We start from the raw sequence: 22067 nt of genomic DNA, 5'->3' as shown, positions 1-22067 counted from the left end.
TGCTGCTTGGCATGCTACAGAAGACCCCAGAGCAGCATGGCATTTTCAAGAGGACATGTGTAATTAAGCACGACTGCAGCAATGTATTCTACCTCATGTCATACAGCTGTTGCCAAAAGATTTGTGTGAGAGTTTGCGCTCTGTTGGTCTTAAGCTACAACATGGTGAACTCACAAGTACCTGCAAAGCTACTGCATTCCATGCACCATGTATTTTTTTTTTCCCTGTAAATCAGTCAGGCCTTTGCCTCTTCCCAAAGTATCCCCATATCTGCTGTCCTTACTCTTCCCAGCACTTCTCTGAGAACATGAGCACCTTGGTACTCAGCCTGCAAAACTGCAAAAATAGATGCAGTACACACTGTAGTGGCTCAGCAACAAATGCTTGTGATTTGCTGTCACCTTGTGACAGTGATAGTCCTGCAGGAGCAGTATGGCAGGAGTGGTCTGCGTGGTACGGAGTGTTCACACCTCCCTTCAAATGCAGGGCTGGGTATATTATTCTATGTTTACTCATCTCCAGATCTCCCTAGATAAATATGTTTTGAAAGTGATTACCCTGAAGACTCATTTTCCAGAGAGGTCAAATGTTTTTGTCTCATCCTCATATGGTTTGCATTTCCATCATTGCTGCAGTTCAGAGTGTTGTTTCAACTTTTAAACCTCCCTGGGTGGCACGACCCGGCTGTTCCTGAAATGCTGCTGCATTACCAAGTCTGACTTGGCTGCAGTTCTTCCAAAGGATCAGCCTGCTGTGGGATGACAGGTATGAGGGAATGCCAAGCCTGTCTAATTATTCATGTCGTTGCTAGATCAGGTTTGACTCTTACACATTAAGTTAAGGGCAAAAAAGGAGAAAAAAAATGACATCAAAAGATTGACTGAGAAGGTGCTAAAGAGAAGGTGAAGAGGTCCAGCAAAGCGAACATCCACTTATTCTTGTAAATACCAGCCTGCTTAACTTGAGTCATTTCATTTAACAGTAAAGCGAAAGGTCAGGAAGCACAAAGTAGTTTATGTCACTGCTTGCTGAGCACGTGAGGAGCTTAGAAGAGCAGAATGGGAGAATGTTTCATTCCTGGGCCCTTCGTGTGGGCTGAAGATGATGGCCAGTATGGTGGAGGCTCCGGGTTTCAGGAGGCTGAGCCTCCCTTGACTCTTGGGGCACACCTGTGCCTACTGGGCGGTGTAATGCAATTTCTCTGGGATAGGGAATTAGAGTCCTTTCAGTGATCATGATTTACAAGATAGAGAGGTAACAGTGTGTGAATTCCACACAGAGCTGTTTTAATCAGTGTATTTTGTAGACAAACAGACCTAAACCATGTAATTATAAGGTAGGTGGATCCTTCTTGTATTCAGTAGGATGCTGTTCTCTGCTGATTAGGTTGATAAATGCTGCCTCGAGCTCTCCCTTGCTCTGCTCACAGCACCACCGTTTGCATTTCTTGTCCAAACCTGAAGTAGAAATGCACCTGCCAAGCACCAAGGCAGTAGGATCTTGGTGGACTTTGTCAGTTGTATCTGGCGGTGCAAACTTCTCAGGTTACTTTAACAGCGTGCATCAGGATAAAAGGATTGTAATCCCAGTCTCTAAGCAGTACTGGTTAATCAGCTCGAATATCCTGTTCTTGGCTGTCAGCCACGCTGCAGGAGCATTGCTCTGGGGAGGATGTAGTTAGCAGTCTCAGACAAGTAATTCATGGTCTCTCTGGGTACCCAACAGCTCTGTGTGAGCTTTGGAAGCTCCAGCGGTGTTTCTCACCAGGTCTATTTTCTTGGTCAAGTTAAATTTCAAGACACAAATCAGACTTAGAGCCAATTAAGTATTCACATGTTTAAAACATATGTGAAGGCCACCCCGGTGATCTTAAATCTGCAGGTACCAAATGGTGGCAAGGGAAGAAACTGAGATGGGAAGGGGAGAGCAACTGGGAGGGTTCACAGCTCTGGCTTCTTCATGATACCTTGAATTTCTGAAGAGATGTGTCACGATACCAAGCCCAACATGGCTTTCAAATAGGCTTGGTTTGTCAAAGAAGAAAGACTTCATCCCATGTTAGTCAGTTATTTCCTGGGGTCGTAGGCACTACTGACATGGCAGCAGTGCTTTGTTGGCTGGCAAGAAGCAGTGACCCAGACATTCAGATCAGGCAGAGTAAGAAGCCGTCAAACATATATGCAGAACAGCAGTAACGCTGAGACAAGAACAGGTCAGGGAAGTGAAAGATGATATAAAATGCCTCCAGTGATGACTTGTCTTTGCCTGGTTTTCTTGTGTTTGACTAAGACAAGCCAGAGAGAAGCGGCAAGCAGTCTTACGAGGTGCCTTTGATTTACAGTGACGTGACAAAGTGCCAGAAGCTGTGGATGTGAAGTGGGACAAGGTGCATCGCGTTGCCATGATGGTGGTGGCAGGAGGCAGGGCTGGCACCTGCGGGGTCACTGTGCCTGCTGCCCCTTGTGCCACAGGCACTTCAGTGGTACAGGCTGGACACCCCCCAAGCAAGGGGCTGGTATGCTGAGAACTCAATTTATGTTTTTAAGTTTATAAAGAGCTGCTGCTGCTGCACGTATGTGCGCCTGAACAGAACTGAGCATGAAAACAGGTTGGAATAAGGAAAAAGCAAACAACAAAAAGCAAGTAGTGACTGAATGGAGTAGCGTTAGTAGAGGGTTTCTCGCTGAAGGAGGCTTGTGTCAATCTAGGTCAGTATCATCTGCTGTCCTTTAAAGGAGGCAGTGAAGGCAGGAACTCAAGTGGAGCAGGAACTTCAGCAACTTCTTCCTCCATTGCCTCCCCTGCACTGGTGCCTTTTCCATCCGAGACATCAAATATCAAATATATGGGATATCAAAAGTGGCTGCGCCCAGTGGTGGAGTTAATTAACACAGCCTGGAAGACATGGAAGTGTCTGACATGGAATGTGTGCTGATCTGACAACATGACCTCATTCAGAATTAAAAGGGCGGTAGTGAAAGTAAAAGTTTCAGCAGAAATTTGCACGTTTCATCCTTTGATCTGTCACTAGCTGAACTGACAAATAATGAAAAGAAATGAGTGGCTGCCTCTGGTGTGTTGAAGGCTGCAGTGTCCTATGGTGCCTTGCCTGGATGATGATTCGCAACAGTGAAGAAGTTGGTGGCTTCCTCCTTTGCTCTCCTACATACTGTTGATTTTGTTTCAGGGCAGTCAGTTAAGCAGTGGATATTTATCCTGTGCTGAGACGCATCAAATGGAGCTTTTCTTCTTGGATGTAATTGGATAGACTCATCTGTAACAGTGTGAGCACTGAGTACTGCTTAGGAATCTTCAGTTCTCTCTTTATACAACTTGGAGGATTCCTGATGCCTCTTAAATAATATACGAGAAGAGAGACTCAGTTGCATGGTTATTTGTTATTGAAAGAGCATGTTACATTTTTAAATGACTTTGTTTCCATTATAATCTTTTAATTCTATTTCAACGTGAACTTAGGAAGTTCACATTACAACTGAGGATTTGTTGCTGTGCTCATCTTGTCCCTCCCAGCCGACACACGTTGCTGTTTCTCGTCTGTGCAGAGATGAGACTGACGGTGCCTGGCAGGATGTTTTGCCTTCCTTGTATTTTAAATTTGTTGAATGCCACTGCAAATCAGCATCATGCGTCCTGATAAAGGCCTAGCAGAGCTGGGATTGCTTCAGCGCTAAGAAAGGCAGGTAGAAAAGCTCCCTTTGTTTTTCTGTAAGCATGGAGCTAACCTGCATCAGCTCAGTTCCTTGCCTGAGCTAGAATAACCCACAGGGCTCTGGGAGGATTTGTACCCCAAGTGCTTGTGTTCCCAAGCTGTTAAATTCACTGCTTCATTTAGACACGGGGCTGTGAGCCATAGGGGAGCTTCTTTCAGCAGCCAGTGTCTGAGCAGGCTCTGTCTCGTGGTTGTCCATCAGGGACGGGGCAGGTGGGAGCTGCTGCTGGAAGCCTCCAGCCACAGTTAATTGTCCCGATTTTGTGCAAGGCTGCTGAGTGTCAGAGGGAGGTGGAGCACTGGTTTGTACATGGGGAAGGGCTGTGCAAGAGTTCTATGTTGCTCTTTCTCCAGTGTTTGCTTACTGTTAGGTCTCAGCAATATAGTCTTCTGGGAGCATTAAACCTGTGCTAGTGTGGAACAGCTGTGGTTTGTCATAATCTTTGGTGTGTGCCAGAAGGTTAACGTATTTTTAAAACTATCTTTGTTGTGTGCATCGTGAGTTCCTTGCTGCAGATCACATACCTTTGTATAAGCGATGCAAAGTTGACTGCCCCTTTTGTTCAGTGAATTGCATGACACTGTCTACAAAACCATGCTCCCTTCAGGGGGAGTGAGTGTCTAAATGGAGCTGATTCTAGAGGGGTCTCAGGAGGTGATGAAAGCTGCCATTTGCTCCACTGAAACTTCCTCTTCTTCTGTTGCTGAGAGGTGGTTGGTTTCCTCTGGCTGTCAGTGGCCTCAGTCACGTCTGGTAACGTACTTTATGACTGTTGTACTGAAGATGGGGGATAGCATACCTCTTCATGAATAACAAGTCCTCCCTTCTGGGTGTACACAGAAATGTTCTCTGCATTTGTTGGAACATGTATGATCCCAGTGTTAGGGGGGACCTTTGTGATTTGTTCTGCATTTATATGAGTACAGGAGCCAAGAGAACTGAATTCTGAATCCAGTGGGCAGTGGCTTGCTTGTGTGACCTTCTCCATTTCATTGTACCAGCCCATCTTCAATTTTCTACCTCCTTACATTGAAGTCGAAAAATATTCATCCACGTTGCTAATATATCCCAAAATCTGAGGTGAATGAAGTGGTTACATTTAGCTCGGTGGTGATATTGATTTATTTTTTTAAGTCTAACCACTGATTGTTGAGTAAAGACTTCCATGTTGACATACGCATTTTTTGGCAATATGGTTATGCAGGGTGGACTTGGGCAATTAGTTAAAAGCCACGGACTGTGTGAAATAGAAGTCATGGGTATTCTGCGAGATCAGGCATTGCTTTGTGGTTGTTCACCACAGTGACCTTGGTAGATCCCGTAAGCCCTAACCATGGCAGGTGATCCCAAGAATCTGTGCAGGTGCTGTGCAGCAGTCGCTTGAAGAATCAGAGACTGAAGTGCTTGCAGGTGGAAGTACACTTGACTCCAGGAACAGTAGATTGGAAAACCATGATCTTGTGTCCTTGTAGTTGTCATTTCCTTGACAACTGCAGTTTTCTTTTTTTTTTTTTTCTCCTTTTTTCTAGGTCATAGAATGGCTTAGGTTGGAGGGGACCTTACAGATTGTTTAGTTCCAGCCCCCTGCTATGGGCAGGTCGCCACCCACCAGATGTGGCTGTCCAGGGCCTCATGCAACCTGGCCTTGAATGCCTCCAGCAATGGCACATCCACAGCTTCCCTGGGTAACCTGTGCCACTGCCACATCACCCATTTAGTTAACAAAATTAAAAAAAAAAAAAAAAAAAAAAAAGAAATCTGCCTAACATCTAACCTAATATGGTCATTTGAAATAAAGTGCAAGATAATGAGCCCTACTCGATCCAAAGGTGATTCCATCTCCTACGGATCACTTCCCAGGCCCAGGTCATTTCCCACTTCAGAGGATCCTATGGGGATGCATTTGGCGAGAAAAGCTGAGACAAAAGCAGAGGCACTGTAGCTGTGGCAGTTTCTGTTTATTTTTAGATCACAAGAAGATGGCATTACTTACGTCTAGCTGTGTACGTATGAGAGCAGACTGAAGAGACACATCAGTCAACATTAAGGGAGAAAATTAAAAAACTCAGTGCCCAGGGTCCTCTGTGTTACAGGTCGGAAGCAGGTTCCATGTTGGCAAGAGAAGCATTACAGATGCATTGTGATGCAGTCTGAATTGAGGAAACTAGCAGTGACAACAATGACAGTTAAGTGCTCTGCATGTTCTCACCTGGTATCACCTGGACTGCTGTGCCTTAGTGCCTGTGGTCTGGTCATGCTGGTGTACCAAGCAGCAGAGAGGAGGAGAGCCAGATGAAGGTGATGAAAAAGCACCTGAGACAGACATGTATTTGTGCAGTCTCCTTTGGGATGGTTCTCTGCGCCAGGCACCTGGACTTAATTTTGACTCTAACTTCTTCAGGCCATCTCCATGAGTAACACGAGGAGGTCTCCAAAGATCATTCACAAAGGTGATTGCTCTCAGCACACCCTGCATGTCCCTGCTGTCTTCACTTCTTAGACAGAGATGTCTGTCTAAGACAATCTTGTCTGGCAACTGGTGATAAATAAAGTATAGGACTCAACTGAGGTCCATAATCTAATCACATGCTTTGCTTTGCTGAAAAAAACTCACATGAGCTGTCTAAACAATGTGTACTTGTGATCATGAGTTTGTGTCCTCCAGCCCTGGTTTACATTTTCCAGCAGTGACGAAGGTGGTGGGAGTTGCACAGCTCAGCTAACGGGGCCCAGTTTAACAGTGAGAGATAAATGAACTGAGTCTGGAGGCACCTGGCAGCATCCATGTACAGACAACTTACTTCAGGGTGACTTGGTGGTCTGAGATTGGAGAACATCAATTTCCCCCGTGCAACTTCCCCAGCTCTCACCCAAGTAAACTTGGGGCGTGTTAATGTTCTCTGTAATGGGCTTAAAAGTTGGGTTGAGTTTTGCTAAAAGCCTCTCGTTTTCAGTGGCATGGCGTTGTAGTGGGTTGGAAATTGTTTGATTTCCTCACTGACACTGTGGGGGAATGAGTGTGTAAATGAATACTATAGTCCTCGCCCTGTACTGCTGTTTTCTGTGCTTGGCTCACTTGATTTACTTTTTGCCTCCATTTCCATCTTTCATGGAAAGTTCTCACATCTTGTGTCTGACCTCTCCAGATTTTCTTCTTCCCTCACAGTCACTTCACTTCAGTAGCTCTTTGCCTCCCGGGTCAGCGTGCTTCTTACAAAAATAACCTTATGCACTCCTGTTTGTACTTGGTTTCACATCTGCGCTGGAAGGGACAAGCTGGGATTCTCCCAAGGCAAACAAGCCATGTTGCACACGGGTCCCACAGATGCTGGCAGATAGCAGCCTTCTGACCTCTGCCTGGTGGAAAGTGAGCGGAGGAAATAGCTCAGTTCTGCTTTTACTGAGGTCACTGGCAAACTGGCCTTTGACTTCAGAGTACTATCATCTGAGCTGGCAGGGATCAGGTGGATCAGAGCCTTTACCCTGGTGTCTTTACAAAACCTGTTTCCTCCTAGCCATTAGGTTCTCCTCCACCCCCTCTTACCTTTCATATGATCTGGCATTTGTTGTTTCAGCTTAAGGCTTTCTGCTTCAGTGTAAAATCCTTTGTCAACTGTGCTGCTTGTGGACAGGTTACAGACAGGCTGCCCAGAGTACCTCAGGTCAAGTAGAGAGAGGGTTTCATGTCTCTGTGTAGAAACAAGGAGCTCTGGCAGTTTCTGTAATTCCCATAGCCCAATCAGCAGGTGATGTTTGCCAGACACCATAGCAGTGGGTCTGCAAACTATACAGTTCCTAAGAAATCAATGCTTGTGGCAGTCAGGGACCAGGAGAACATAAGGAGCTGTTTGTAGGAGCAGGCGTGATCTAAGTATGCTCCATTACCTGTCCAGGGATTGCACTCTGAATCTCATTTCACCTTCATGAGATGGTTTCAGTTAGCTGGAAGCACAGCTGCAGATATTTTTCTAGCTGTTTGCCCTCAGCAGTGGTTTTGGCAGTGATCTAAGGTGAGCAGGCACTGTTTCTGCTGCATCTCCTCTTAAAACCTCCTTTCCAAAACCCAAAAAAGCAAACACAAAACAACCCAAATGCCAAAACAGCACAGGTACCCATTGTTCAGTCCACATGTGAGAGGGCCAGTAAAGCCTTTCCAGTTCCTGATGAACTTAATGGATGTTTGGAGTCGACGTTTGTAATGAAGGACACGATTTCATTATTAACTGTGTTTTGCAGCCGGTGTGACAATGCAGAGAGCATGGGGGAGCAGGGAGGTGGGGGAGTGCCAGCTATTTCCAGCCGAGTGTTTTGTTCAGGGCTTGTCTTGCACAGGTGTTCTGTGAGCTGCAAAACATATATTTTCCTGCATCTGATCCTTTTACTTAGAAAAATGAAATGCAAGAAAAGTCTGCCCTTGTGGCCTCATTTTTTCCCCTTTTTTTGTTTTTGCTGACTCTCTCCAGACTTCACTAGAGTTACTAGCTGGTGCTAGTGCATGTGGGGTGCTTGCTTTTGTAACAGAAGGAGGACCGACACAAACCTAGACATATGCTGAGACTTCCATCTCAAGACCGTGTATCTAAAATAATGCCCCGATTTCTTTAATGATATGAGGTTTTCTTGGTATTGATTGTGCACTCTGGGGCTTCCAGCCAGCCCTTCAGTTTCAAAGTTATTACCAGAAAATAGGCAGGCTCTGAGCAGGGCAGGGTTGACAGCCAGGGTCCGTACATTTGTGCCTGTGCATGGAAGCTGTCTGCAAGAGACAGTGCCTGGGAGACACTCGAACAGTTGAACTGCTGAGCATATTGCTAACTTCAAATTAATGCCATCATTTCTGAAAGCAAATTCCTGCTGCGGCACTGGTACAGACAGACAGTGCTCACATTCATTGGTTTTGACAGCCTCATATAAGGTAATTTAATTGAAATGCCCAGATGAGAGAGAACCAAGAGGCATTTTTTTTCTTAAATAAAAATAAATGCCTACCATTTTTATACATAAAATGTTTGCATGGAAGAATAGGCTATAGCTGTACAGTGCCATTGATTTGCAAGAAGCCATAGATTTCAGTGGAGAGCTCTGTTTGAAGATCAATAGGGAACATTACAGCTTTGAATGCTTTTCCCGCTTAGTTGTTAAAAAAAATGCCTGATGTTAATTCCTTCTCAGGCTTTGGTCTAGGGCCAGCGGTATTTGGGAGGGCACTTGACTATGTGGCAAGCCAGCCACACAGGGCCTTCTCCTTTATTGCATTAAGCAAATCATGTAAGAGAATTCCAAACACAGACAGTCTTTCCCAAGTTGCTGTGGCTGCACAAGATAGTGATATCCTCATGCTGGGGAAGCCAGCAGCCAAATGTAGTTTTTCTGAGTATTTGCTTTTTTGCAGATTGCATTGTTTGGGGTTCTTTTGTTTGTTTGTTTGTTTGTTTCTTGGTTTTTCTTATGTCACAGTGGAGTTTTGCCTATTTTTGCCTCCCAGGCTGCCCTCAAAGTCTGCATTTGGCTGTGTTGCACAATTTGGAAATATACAAGTTGTGGATTGGCACTTTTGTAGTGAATTACAGAGCCTTGCCCAGTGCGGTGCCAAAGGAGCTGCCTCTTGGTATCAAGCACTGTACCAAGAAGAACACCCCAGGTGATTTTTGAGGCAGTACCATAGCTGGCGTTCCCTCTGCACAGCTGCTCATGTCACTGCCTTGTGCTGCACTGGCTGCAATGGTCTGTCACCAGCCTGCTAGAAAACTAGCCAGGCTGATGCTTAACACCTTTACAGACTATTTTGTAGATCGTATGTTTAATCATTACTTCTAATCCAGGCCTTTGGAGTGAGACCAAAGTGACAAATACAATCAGTTAAAAAGTTTGGGGACTTGTATGGGACAGCCCAAAAATGAACTGCTGGTAGATCAGTCTAGTTTGGGAGCTCAAACGTAAGTAGTTAAATCAGACAGAACTGTATTTCAGGTGACTTGAATCTCTTGTACACTTCCACTACATGCATGATTTTTAGCATCAGGCTCCACCTCTGGGTCAGAGTACCAGTTTGGAGCAAAAGCAATTGGATGCTTAAGAGGGTTGCCCAACCCTTGGCCATGGTCAGCATTCTGTGTTGGCTCAGATACATGACTGAGGAGAACTGGGCTGATAGATGAGCGTGCTGAGTGCTCAGGTCAGGCTGGGGGCAGGACTCTGTGGAGCAGCCATAGTCCTGATTCCTTCCCACTTTCCCATAAACTGCTGGGAGCCCCTTCTGGATGTACAGGGAACTGCTTGTTTTGGACACCTTGCTGTTGCTCGTGTGAATTTTACCAACCACCTGAAGTAACACGAGCGTTGTTCCTTCACTCATACAATTGCAAATTGTATGAGGCTTCTTTATGAAACGGTATTTTCAGTCACCTGTGAGCTCTTCACCCAGGAGTTGTCCTACAGTTGGTGCTGCTGGCAGGAGGTCGCTGGCTGGGACGGATCAGCCTCAGGGCTGCGTATCTTGGCAAGGGAGTGAGTGCCTTTGAGGCTGCTGGTGTGGTTTCCCTTCCCAGACTCACATGAATATCAAGCGTGAAGAAGAAGGAAGAGATGTGTCACTGCTGTGGCTGTTCTCTGTCTCACCCCCAATGTCTGTATCACCTTCTGCACTTAGAGAACGCACCCCTCGCAGTAAATGCAGCCTTCACACAGAGTACATGAATATCCCAGCTGCACTCCAGCATTTGTGCTTTCCAAGTCCTTCAGTTGATTATCAGTGCCATTATTTTGCAGTTGTTCTATTTTGCTGTCTGGCTTCTTCAGCCGAGTACTCCGGGGTGGGGATGTTGCTCTATGATTAAATAATAAAGAGCTTGTTTCTTTGAGAAAAAGCTAAAAAATAACAGTAATATCACAAGCGTGATGTGGCACGGACAGCAGGGGAGGAATAGAGACTTCTGTTATTTATTGCTTGTGTACTCAGCCCCTGTGGAATGAAAAGGAACACTCCCATAATATGCTGTCAGGGAGTGTGTCTGCCTGGAGATAAGCACTGTCTGCTTTTACAAGAAGCAGATTACAAAATGGCCTTCACAGACAGTATTTCGCCCCCCTGGAAACACAACCAAGGATTTTCTGCTTGGCTGGTGGCAAAGCAAGGTGCCTATGTCTGACTGGGCTGGACCGTGACCCCCAGGGACTTCCTGCAGTCCCAGTGCTGGTGTGAGCAGCTGCAGCCTGGGGAGGTTCATGTCCTGCCTTTCTGACCACCTGAGCCCCAGTAATGGCAGGAGCTCAAAGCTAGCGGTGTATCATGACATAAAGGACAAAATTGCCTGGAAAGCATGGGAATATAAATAATAATTATTAATGTATGTACCTACACCTGTATATTTATATTCACAAGGAGATAACATGCATTGTATATTTAAAAAAAAAAAAAAAAAACCCACAGCATTGTGAAATCAAACACAAAATGGTGCTCCTTTCCTAAACCACCTTCTCCTTTCATTTCTCTGACCTCAGACTCTGACTCTTCACTGGGTACAATAAGCTGTGGTTTTGACTCATAAAAATGAAGGAGTTTGATTTGGTAAGAATTGTAAATAATAATAATATCTACAAAATTCAGCTGTGGCCATTGTGCCAGTGTCTACCTCGAGCTACTCATACACACCTTAAATCTTCTCACGGGTTGTCACTGGAACTGAGCAGTACTTAAAGCTGTGCTAGATGATCCCTGTTTCCTCAGTACTATTAGCCTGTCAAGGTAAAAGCTCATAATCTCACACTCGCTTGACAAGCTGCATTATTTTTACAGTAATGTTAATTTATGCTGAGATTCCATGGCTTGTTGCAGTTAGGTGTATGAAACCTTACACAGAATGTTCCCTAACTCTAAATTAAAATGGGCCTCTTGATTGTTTCTTCAAGTGCAACCCTTGATTAATCTCTCTTGGCTTAGCTTAGCGTCCTGCCACATGTTGAGTTTAACCTTTCTCACAAGTATTCGTGTTCAGGAAGGCTGATGATATCAACAGCAAAAGGAAGATGGATGGATAGATGCCGCAATGCACTCCTGTGATCTCCGTCTGGAAGATGCTTTGTTCGTAAGAGCAAAGAGGATGTTTTATGCACAGAGGTTATCACATTGACTGGCTTATGAAGATAGTTTTAACGCAGTCATGCTTTTGAAGTTTACTCTAGCTTCTATCCAGCATTTAGTTTGTTAAGGTGTTGACACAATTTTGCTGACGTTTTCCTTAAGTGGATTATGTTCACAGCCAGTTTTACAAAGCAAACAGATGGCTTTTCAAACAGAGAATGCCCACAGATTTTTTTTTCAGTATCTCTAGAATTACCCCAGCTCTGTCAGGGGGGGTTGGTTTGTGACAGATCATTCAAAATCATTTCTTTTCCTTCAGCTTGCTCAAGCGAAACAGCTGTTTAAAAATAAAAAGCACAAGGAAACCAAGACGTAAATCAGTTGGTCTGCACATGAATGGAGCTGCATTGCTTTGATAAATCCATTTCTGTTTTTAGATCACTGCAAAATATGTCTTCAAAACCTTGAAATTATGCTCAGGAGGAGTTTTTCCTCTTCTTGGAACCAGGAGACATGTCATGTGTTGCCTCAAATGAAACCTCTAATCTGAATTGCCTGGTTACTTAAATGTGAAATCAGGATATGCATAAGGGAGAGCTGATGGCTCAGTGCTGTCACACTGGCTGTGAAGTCCCCTGGCTTCTGGGGACTTCAGATATGAGTCTTTCCAGGGTGGGCTGAGGCTGTCATTCTCCAAACAGGGGTGTACCAAATTCCAAGTAGTTTCCCTAGAAATCTTTTCCCAGACACCCCAACAAAGAGGATGCCGGATGCTTCTGGGTACTGGGCCTCTATTGTCATCATCGTCTGTGATTTTGCCTCTCTGTTGCACTGTTTCTTCCCATTTGGGGGTGTAATTGTGCTTTGTACTCTAGAGATGTCTATTTTGAATTGCTTTTTGTGCTAAAGAGATTATTCTATGAATTCCTAGTACCAGTTTTTTTGCTCAGAGAAGTGAAGGCTGCAAAGCATCATCACACCGATTTGTCATCTCACTGGTGCAACCTTCAGTGTCTGCAGTCCTGTATGCATGACTAAACAAAAGCACCACTAACAAGCCCTACTGCAAGTGGGTTTGTTTCGTGCTAAACCCAAGCTATTCAGAAATGCATTTGTGTAGTGGGGCGTCTGCTACCATCTTTCATAACGTTATTGTGTCACTAGTAATGCTGCTGTTGGAGCTCTCTGGCTATGCTGCAATGTGCAGCATAGGACTGGTTTGCTTCCCCTTCCATTTGCAGACAGGGAGGGCGAGGCATGCTGAGCACTAGAGGCAGATGTATGGGGCTGCCGAATCCCCTCCTTCCGCCTTTAAAAATAAGCTCAACCTTTATCGTACGAGTAAGAATGCATTTATGTGAAGTGTGTGCTTGCATAAATTTTGTTTTGTTTTTTTAAGCCATATCTGCTCACTGGGTTCCAAGCTGTTTGTCTGTTTACCCGTATCTGTCACGCTGCCAAGTTATAAGTCTCTTCACAAGTGCTCCATACCAAATAGCATAGAGCTGCTTTCTCCATCCCAGTGCTTTTTGTTATTCTAGCATTAAGTTGGATTCCTAGCATCTGGGGAAGGATCTGCATTGTTCAGCAGGGACGAATTCATGTCACCAGGAGATGAGGCAATCACCTCCTCGGATGCAGGATGCCATCTCTGGCTGACGTTGTTTCCCACGTGGTGTTTACCAGTGCTGGGAGACTTGCAAGCAACCATTGTGTCGTCCTTGTGAACACTGTTAACAGAGGCTCAGGTGGTGCAAGCCCAGTGCCAGGCACTGGTAAAAAGGGAAATGTGGTCATCAGTGTGGGATAAGCTCTTCCTCTCATACTGAGGAAGGGAGAGCTGAAATGCTCCCATTGCTGGAAGTTGTCACGCTGTGCTTCCTCCAACACATCTGGTTTGTTTTGAAAACTGAATGAGATTCAGTGGTTTGTTGCCCTTCTGGTTTTTCCCAGCTCTTGCATCTGTTGCCTCCTGTGAGACCTCACCGAGCAGCTCTGGTTGCAGGAGGTCAAGTTAGGTGGCAGAGAGGTGAACGTGACATTTCGGTCAGTGTGGGTGTTCTTTCTGAGTATGCTCACAAACAGCTGCACGGTGTTGGTGTACTTTAAGCTGTACTTTGGGTGACGTTAGGAGAAGAGCAGCTCAGGTTCTTAGCGATACTGAATTTTAATTATCAGATGCAACTCCTAGCTTTTATTTATTTGTATCCTCCAGCACCAGAATCTTGTTACACCACGGCATTTGAGATATCAGTGTTACATAAATATTCATTTTGGCATTTCTGAACACAAATTCTTTAATACAAATTTCACGTAACGTGTTTTTCTTGATAGTTACAAATTGCGTTGACAGCCTGTAGTCACCTCACCTTTGCGTGCTTTGAGAAGACACAAAAACAGGCTTTTACTCATGTGGTCCTTTGCTCCCAACCTGATCAGAGGTCTGAGAGTGGTTTGAAAGGATTCACTGTGGTGTTACAGAATGCCACACTTATTGCAACCACAGTTTGGCCTGCCTCTGCTAAGGGCTGGAGAGCAAAGCCAGCTACAAGGAGGGATGGGTCTCCCAGTTTGTAAGGAACCCTGGCTGTGGTCACATAGCTGTTGCCATTTGGGATCTGATGCAATGAGTGTTCCTGCGAGGATGGCACAATGGCATGAGGAGAGGGTGCTGCGTGTCATTGCTACTGCATCCCTGGCAGATCCTTGCTACTGACTGTGGAAGAAGATAGTCCACTTCTCTGTAGAGATGAGCGCTTGGGAGCAGTGAACTCCATAAGTCAGTCGATCCAACTTACTTCCCAGGGGGTGTCCTAAAAGGGGGAAAGTCTGGCTCCCATTGCATTCATGCTCACTGTGCCAGCTGCTGCCTTCCTTGGTGAGCTGAGCTGCAGAAGTGACTTCGGTCCATTCCACTGGGGCTGGTGTTCAGGGAGGCAGAAGGGGTTTGAGACAGCACCTGGCTCACATTCCACGGTGCTGAAACAGTGACAGAGTATTGTTCCTGCTTTTGGTTCTGAGCGATGTGTGTGATCCCTGCTTCTCTCTGTCTGTGCATCCTTAGGGCCAAGGAGACCTCCTGAAGAATGCCAAGAATGAAGCCCTGGAAAACATGAAACAGATCCAGCTGGCGTGCCTATCCTGCGGACTGAGCAAAACTGGAAGTGGGCATGCAGATGCAAAGTCAAAACGGTGCCTAGAAGCGATACAGGAGAAGGATACAGGAGATGAAAACGGGAGGCTGTGATAGGAGGCGGAGCTGTCACGTTTGTCACAGATTTCAATAGCTCTAAACTATTTTTTTAAAGCTTTTAAAGATTCACACAGGAACGCCCTGTACAGGGTATTAATAGTATTAAAATCCTCACAATGTCAGTATTTTAATGCAGTTAATTTATGTAAGTTGAACTCCAGTAGTAAGATTTCTAATGAAACCAAGCTGTATGCAAGTGCGCGTGTGCGCATATGCAGATCCTGTAGACGGCCTTTCATGCGTTACATGAGTCATTTACTAATTTATTCCTTTGTCATCTTTGAATAGGCCTGTTCCTTCTGAAGATCAAAACAAATAGAGAGTACTTGTATCAGCTTTTGTGCTTTGTTTTACTCTCCAGCTTCTATCATTTAACTTATAGGTTATATTACTGTTATGCTGTTAAAACAGACAGAATATGTCAACAAATGTCGTTAACTACTGTTTTTTGTGAGGGCAAAAACAATGGTTTGCTGCAGATGCTGAACATGATTTTTAATGAACAATTTAAAGAGACGATATTAAATGGTCAGAACTGCTAAGTAGATTATGATTAGATTTCAGATGTACATTTCACTGAATTTTAGCAAACTGCTCTTTGGGATACATCCAGATAACACATAATAACGTAAGAACTATCTGATTTATTTCATTCTAGTACATCACCGCTACCTTGTAGATCTGCAGGACATCTACAGTCTTTTCTGATAGGCATAGGTATTTAACTTGTATAGTGATGAACATAGCTAGTCAGCCCTGTAGTTGTAAGGAGAGCTGTGAATATTCTTTGGTGATACTCTGAAGGTGAGCTTCAGGTCCTTCTGAAACACACCGTGGTGCCAGTATTGGAAAGAAGGTTTTAAAAATTCCACATCTTGTGAGCTTCATTGAAGAAGGGTGAGAGGTCAGACATTGCTTGTCTTCTGTTTAGGGATCTTATTGAAGTCAGTTGGATAAAATGGGCAGGATCTGGCCTTACGTTGCGGTGGTTAAGAATCGTGCCATGCTAGACATTTGAAACAAGGCTGCAGAACTACTGTGGATGTAGTATAGATAAATAGCTTGGCAAAAAAAAAAAGGGGGTACCAGCATTTATGTGCAGCAGTTACAAATGTCCTAGCATGTGTTAAGCGTTTAGGGTAGTGCTGAGAATTGGACATCTTTTTGTGTTGCTGTGGAAAGAAAACAGAAAATGTCACAAAGCAATGCATTCTTGTCCATCCCAGTGTCCATCTATGCTCACAGCGTTCATTTCAATTGTTTAAGTACTGTGCTTGAGTGTAGTATTTGTGTTACCTAAACAGGATTAAGTGTTTTATGGTTATAAAGAAGACTATATTTATTTAAAGCATTGCTTTTATTTTGAAAAGCTACTTTTTAAATTAATTTGATTAACAAATATGCTAATTTTCTGAACTTAACAAAAAGTAATTGCTTAAAGTTTGACCATTGGAGAATCTTATATAGCTATTGTGTTAAGTTATTTTTGACTTCTTAATAACACTATTATGTTCATGTTGCACATTTCTGAGAGAGTAAAGCTATGAAACGACTTTGAGCCATGTTTTTAAAGTGATTTAAGACAGAAGGTAACCAGTGAGACTTGAAGTGGGTGAGTTGCTTGTGAGAGGAGATCCTGCTCCAGCAGGAACCATATTATTGCAAAGGTTGTAACTCAGATGCTATAAATACCATTTCAGTAAAACTTGCCATACTTATTCAGATGCAGTCCTAAATCCTCTGTTTATCTCTCTATTAGACTATGAACGTACTTAGCTTTCAGTGAGATTTGGAGAGGAGCGTCTTGTGTTTCATGTGAGACCTAAATCCCAGATCATGGTGCACGGTCACATTTTACCCTCCTGGATCACCTTCTTTATTTCATCGTGGGTTGTGTTTATATGAAAAACAGTACTTGACCTTCAGCATTAGTTAGGGAGGATGGAAATAATTAACCTAATGTCACCAGTTGTGAAGGAAGCGGTCTTTGTAATTTCTCTCAGAAGGTCAAGGTTGCTACAGAATAGGAGAAGTGGGCATACTTCTTGTGATGAAGTTGCAAAGAGGTACCACCCATTCTATGCATATTTGCTGAAGCAGAAGATGGTGGCTAGACTAAGAAATCCCACAGCATGCAGGACACGTGCCTGTCGTGCCATGTTTAACATTCGTATCAGGTCCCGCGCCAAGCTCATACTGTGTGACATTCTGTGCTTAAATACAAGGATAAAACTCCGGACAGTCCTATGCTGCTGAGACCAGGTTGATCCTGGCATTGGCAGCTGCAGCCGTGCTCCCTCCAACAAGATGAGAGGGGCCGGCGGCACAGTTTCACCTTACCTTCATCTGCACACCTTTCAGAGTCACTGGGAGAGGATGCAGAAGTGAAGCCAGCATAATAAAAATTCAGCCTTAAAGGAGAACATGTGGAAAAATCATCCCCAGCATTGGTGTAACAACGTGTGAAGGACTGTGTGGCCCATTGGGAGGGGTTTCATGACATGCCTGGCTTACTGGAGTTGTACAACCTTCCCCTTGCTCCATGTCAGTATGATTTCCCTGATTTCCTACCTTAATTCCTCCTGCAACAAGGCTGCAGTGTGACCTCTGCCTACGTTTGGCACCAGGGCCCATGAGGGAAAGAGCAGATGCAGAGGGTTTCACTTGCATTTTGCTTTTTGTATACGTGAAGGAGTCTGGCCATGAGACACTGGAGAGGAGGCTGAATTAGTCCAGCTGTTGGTGGACCTGGATATCATCAGGGATAATTGTTTGCCGAAGTTCACATGCTTGCTTGACCAGTAGGACTGACCCCCTCCCCTCCCTCTCCTGAGCTCAACATGAGTTAAAGCACCATGCTGCTTTCCTTCTTTCTGTATCATTTTCGTGGATTTCATTCTCTGTTTTTAAAGGGATAATACAGCTTCCCAGTGTGAACAAGGTGAGAGCTTTGAACGTTCCTCCTCTTGAGATTAACCTCCCAAAATAGATTGTTGTCAGGTAATTGCATGCATGGAGAGAGCTTTCCTTTATTAAGATCTATCCCTTCTGCCTGTCTGTTCAGACTAAAACATTAGGTCATAGCCTCCTTGGCCTTCATCCCAGTCCAGCAGTGGCAGACAACAGACTTACACAGGGGACTAACTCAAGGAACTCAATGAAACAAAAAAGTGACGGGGTTGCAGTGACTCCTCCCCTGCTTGCTGCAGGACTGGGAGTAGTGGTCCCAGCTCATGCTGCAGCAGCAGCAGCAGGTAATGTACGCATCCAGTAAATCTGAGACTTCTTGTAAAGCGCAGAGCATAACAGGGCAAGGTGACTGTAAGATATGAAAACATCTGGGCACAGTGAATGGGCACTTGGGACAGAGGGTGATTTAATGGTTTCAGGCTGCAGCATTCACTCCAGAAATACTTTGAATCTCCTGGGGTCCATGAGAAGCAGATGTGATGGGTAGGACCAGTGCTGCAGGAACAGTTATTTAAGGAAAGATTTTGATTTTGTCTCACGTTTATCTGCAGCTGGCTCTGGCTCAACTGGGGCTGGTAAACCTATGTGCTGGGTGTGTTACCCAGTGCTGCACAATTGGGGGAATGAAATATGGCTTAGAGAGGCCTGGGCTATGTTACTGCTGTTTTGGGGATCACTGATCAAATTGTTCTCCACTTTCCAAATGCAGGAGAAAATCCTGCATGTGGCTGCACCTGCAGTGCTCGGCTGTGTTACAGCCGTCTCATGGAAGAAGAGGAAGGTGGTAAGGATGGAATTGAGAGGAGCTCTCTGGGTAGAGGAAACTGCAGGCACTGAGATGTTCCCACTCACTTCCCAGGACAGGTATGAAAATCCCAGGGTATGCCAATGTATCAGAATAGGCTAGCACCATCCTTTGGGTTCCCCTTCACAGGTTAAGGCTGAGTAGTCTTCTGTTTCCTTTCCACAACAGATCTCTGAAAAAAAAGTTTCCTTTTTAAATTAATGTTGAGGAGTATGGGAGTTCAGTAACCGATATGTGAGCAGCTGGGTCAGAGATGTGATGGAAGAGCTATCCCACCAGCTGTTCCTGTGCAACAGAAAACACTGTGTGAACATGCCCTGACCAAACGGGTCATGCTTTGAATGCATTTTTTCTGCTCTCTTTGATTGTTTGAAGTAGTTTATGAAAAATAAATTGTTTTTGCATCTAATCCTCATGGAGTAATTTCAAGAGAACGTGCAGAAATCAAAATCTCAGCAGACAGCGCATGAGCACAGAGTAGTGTTATATTAGACAGTTGTTTGCTGTACTCGGTGCACACTGCCATCCACTGGAAACTGAAAGAAGAATGAATGATTGCAAAGGCAAGTATGAATTATCAGTAACGGTCAAAGTGTTTTCTCTGTTAAATTGTGCAGTGGGAAGCCATTAATTTATTAAGACATGGATACATTGGGCTTGGGAAGCAAACATTGTACTTGAGGCCAAGAGTATGCAAGCAGGGAGAGGAGGAGGTGAGTTGGCGTGTGTCACACGTGGGGAGCGCTGGCTGAAGCCCCCAGGAGGAGCCATCCATCACTGCAGCACGGGGGTTGTTTGGGCAGTGAGCAAGAGGCAGCTGGTGGGGATGCTTTCTGCCAGCAGCAGATTACACAGGTTTGTGTCCCAGACTAATGGGGATGTGTGGAACAAACTCAGGACAGCACCGAGGCCTCCAGCAGCAGGAGCCCTCTGGGGCTGGGAAGGCTCCTGGTAGCCGGGGTGGTGGCACTGCTGCCATTGGATGTGAGTGGTTTGTTGCTCCAGCCTGCCAGGCAGGCGTGCTGCTCGGTGCAGTTCTTGGCTGCAGGTGTCAATCACTGTCAGGTGATTCCTCATTAAATCACCTCATTTGACTCACAAAATTGCTACGCTTCAATTATGTAATATGGAATTAAGAGCATCTTAGATATTTTTCCTTGCAATAATGTATGAGGTGTTACTTTTTTGTAAGGAAGGCTATGATAATTTTTGACCCAAAAGTATTAGTCCTCAAAGTCAACTTGCCCGAATGTCTGTAGTTCATCCTTGGCCTCTGATTTGAATGTTATCAAGAATTTAGAATATGGGAAAAGATTGAATATGCCATGTAAAGCATTAATTGCAGATGGCAGCTGAAATATAGGTGTACACAATGGAGATGAGATTAGAAGTAGACAAAGACCAGTATCAATCTGGCTTGTCAGGAAGTACATACGAGGAGAGTGGAGGAATATAGATGAATTATTTGTATGCTTCCTCAGATAGGGTCTGGTGGGCCAGTTACACGTAATACAATTAGAAAAGAGATACAAATTATGATTCAGACAGCAGGAGCTGCTGTGATTATTTATGATGCTGACGGATGGAGAAGGATGCTGGCAGCAGAGAGCAGCAGGAGCTTTGTGGCCTTGCAGTTGCAGCATTAGTGTGCCATGCACAAGGGAGAGGATGCGCTGCTACCCCCAGCCATACAAAGCAAGTGGGCCAAAGCATCAGTCACTGCTGCGTTCTGTAGCTGAGCTCTGCCCAAGTGAAAAACAAGTTAGAGAGTGCTGGTGATGCAGGAGCAAAATACGGAAAGATGTATCGGTACTGGCAAATCTATTTCTTTCTGGTGTTGCTATACTTTCAAAGCTGGTGCAGAACAGCTACACTCCTGCAAAAGAACACGATCCTTTACAAATAATCTCACCTTGTTCCACAGAGTCCAAGAGGCAACGAGCTGCAGTGGAAAGGCTGGATAGAGGTGAGAGGGGCCCCTGCACTGCTGGCACAACACAGAGGCAGCAAACAACCTTGGGGTGTGCATTTTTTCTCTAGTATGGGTCAAAATTGTTTGGTTCAGGTTTGGCACATTCCTTATGGCAAGGACAAATGGATCCTGTGATCCTGGAAACCCTGCTGCAGAATTTAGGGTCTGAGAGGCAGCAGGATGCACACAACAGGCTCAGAGGGATTGGCAGACAGCCCCAGGTACCCATGTGACAGCAGCCGTGCAAACTTCCAACCATGCTGCACACCAGGCTCTTCTGCTCCCTCCCATGCTGTATCAGACCCATGCCATATAGGACTGTTAGCAAAGGAAGGCTTTTCCCCAGGCTGAGATGCAGCACAGCAGAGCTGATTGGGGAAAGTGCTCCAGGAGCAGCTCTGAGTCTCATCTTCACGCCTCCACCTGGCAGCCGTGTGCTGGGACAGAAGTTTTATCTTCAGCCGTTAGCAGAGTTCATCTGCTTACTGGAATATGAATAAGCCCCTCATGGGCTTTCATCTTTGCATTTGATACTTGCTTTTCTCGTTGTGGCTTCCTTGGCCTCTCACACCGAGCACTGTGAAAACACTGTCAATTTTATTTCAAGTGTTCCCCCACCTGTTGTAGAAGAAGAGCCAGAAGAGTAATGCCACGGTACCACTGACTTCAGCGCCTCTGCTTGTGCTGGGGTGTGTCAGTTCCACAGAAAAAGAGATTTTTCTGTTTGTTACTGATTCTAGCACCTCTAGCAAGGTGACTGCAATAAACCCACAGCTGTAGTTCAGTTGGAATTGTCTCTCCGAGGTCTTGAGGGGAAGTGTTATTTGAAAGCTGACACCGGGGTCTGTCATGTCTTTTTTGTGTATGGAGGCTGTTACCAGGGGATTTATTTTAATGCTTAAAGGTCATAATTAACATCGAATGAGCGCATATGTCCACAGGAGACATGTTCTACCAGGCAGCAAATCAAGGGCACATGAAAGTCTCTCTGACATGGAGTCAGACAACAGCATTAACTGAAGACAGAATGGCACCAGTTTTGATTCTTCCCGTTACTTATGTCAATTAGATGTGAAAATTATCTAAATAGTTTTTAATAATGATGTGCATGGGAAAGAGCCTTAGGCCTGGTGTGAGGGATTTTTATGGGGTAGCTTTACACGCTGAGGTCTCTGGATCCTGCTATCCAGCAAAAACCCAGCAGTTTGTTTGTCCCTCATACCTGAGCTGCAGGTAGCTGTAAGGCCTGCCTTTTC

General features: G+C 44.9%; 1 protein-coding gene across 2 annotated transcripts in view; it reads left to right on the top strand.

Moving 5' to 3' along the window:
* Positions 1-16786, top strand: part of PLCL1 (phospholipase C like 1) — a 186881-nt gene extending 170095 nt beyond the window's left edge. For both annotated transcript variants that reach the window (XM_421916.8, XM_046943908.1), the window contains exon 6: positions 14876-16786. In XM_421916.8, coding sequence (XP_421916.3) covers positions 14876-15058 — 183 coding nt within the window. In that variant the 3' untranslated portion in view covers positions 15059-16786. The remainder of the gene's footprint in view (positions 1-14875) is intronic.
* Positions 16787-22067: the final 5281 nt, after the last annotated feature.

The sequence above is a fragment of the Gallus gallus genome, chromosome 7, assembly GCF_016699485.2.
Source record: "Gallus gallus isolate bGalGal1 chromosome 7, bGalGal1.mat.broiler.GRCg7b, whole genome shotgun sequence".
In the NCBI taxonomy this organism is placed as follows: Eukaryota; Metazoa; Chordata; class Aves; order Galliformes; family Phasianidae; genus Gallus; species Gallus gallus.
This window is presented reverse-complemented; position numbering and strand designations above follow the sequence as displayed.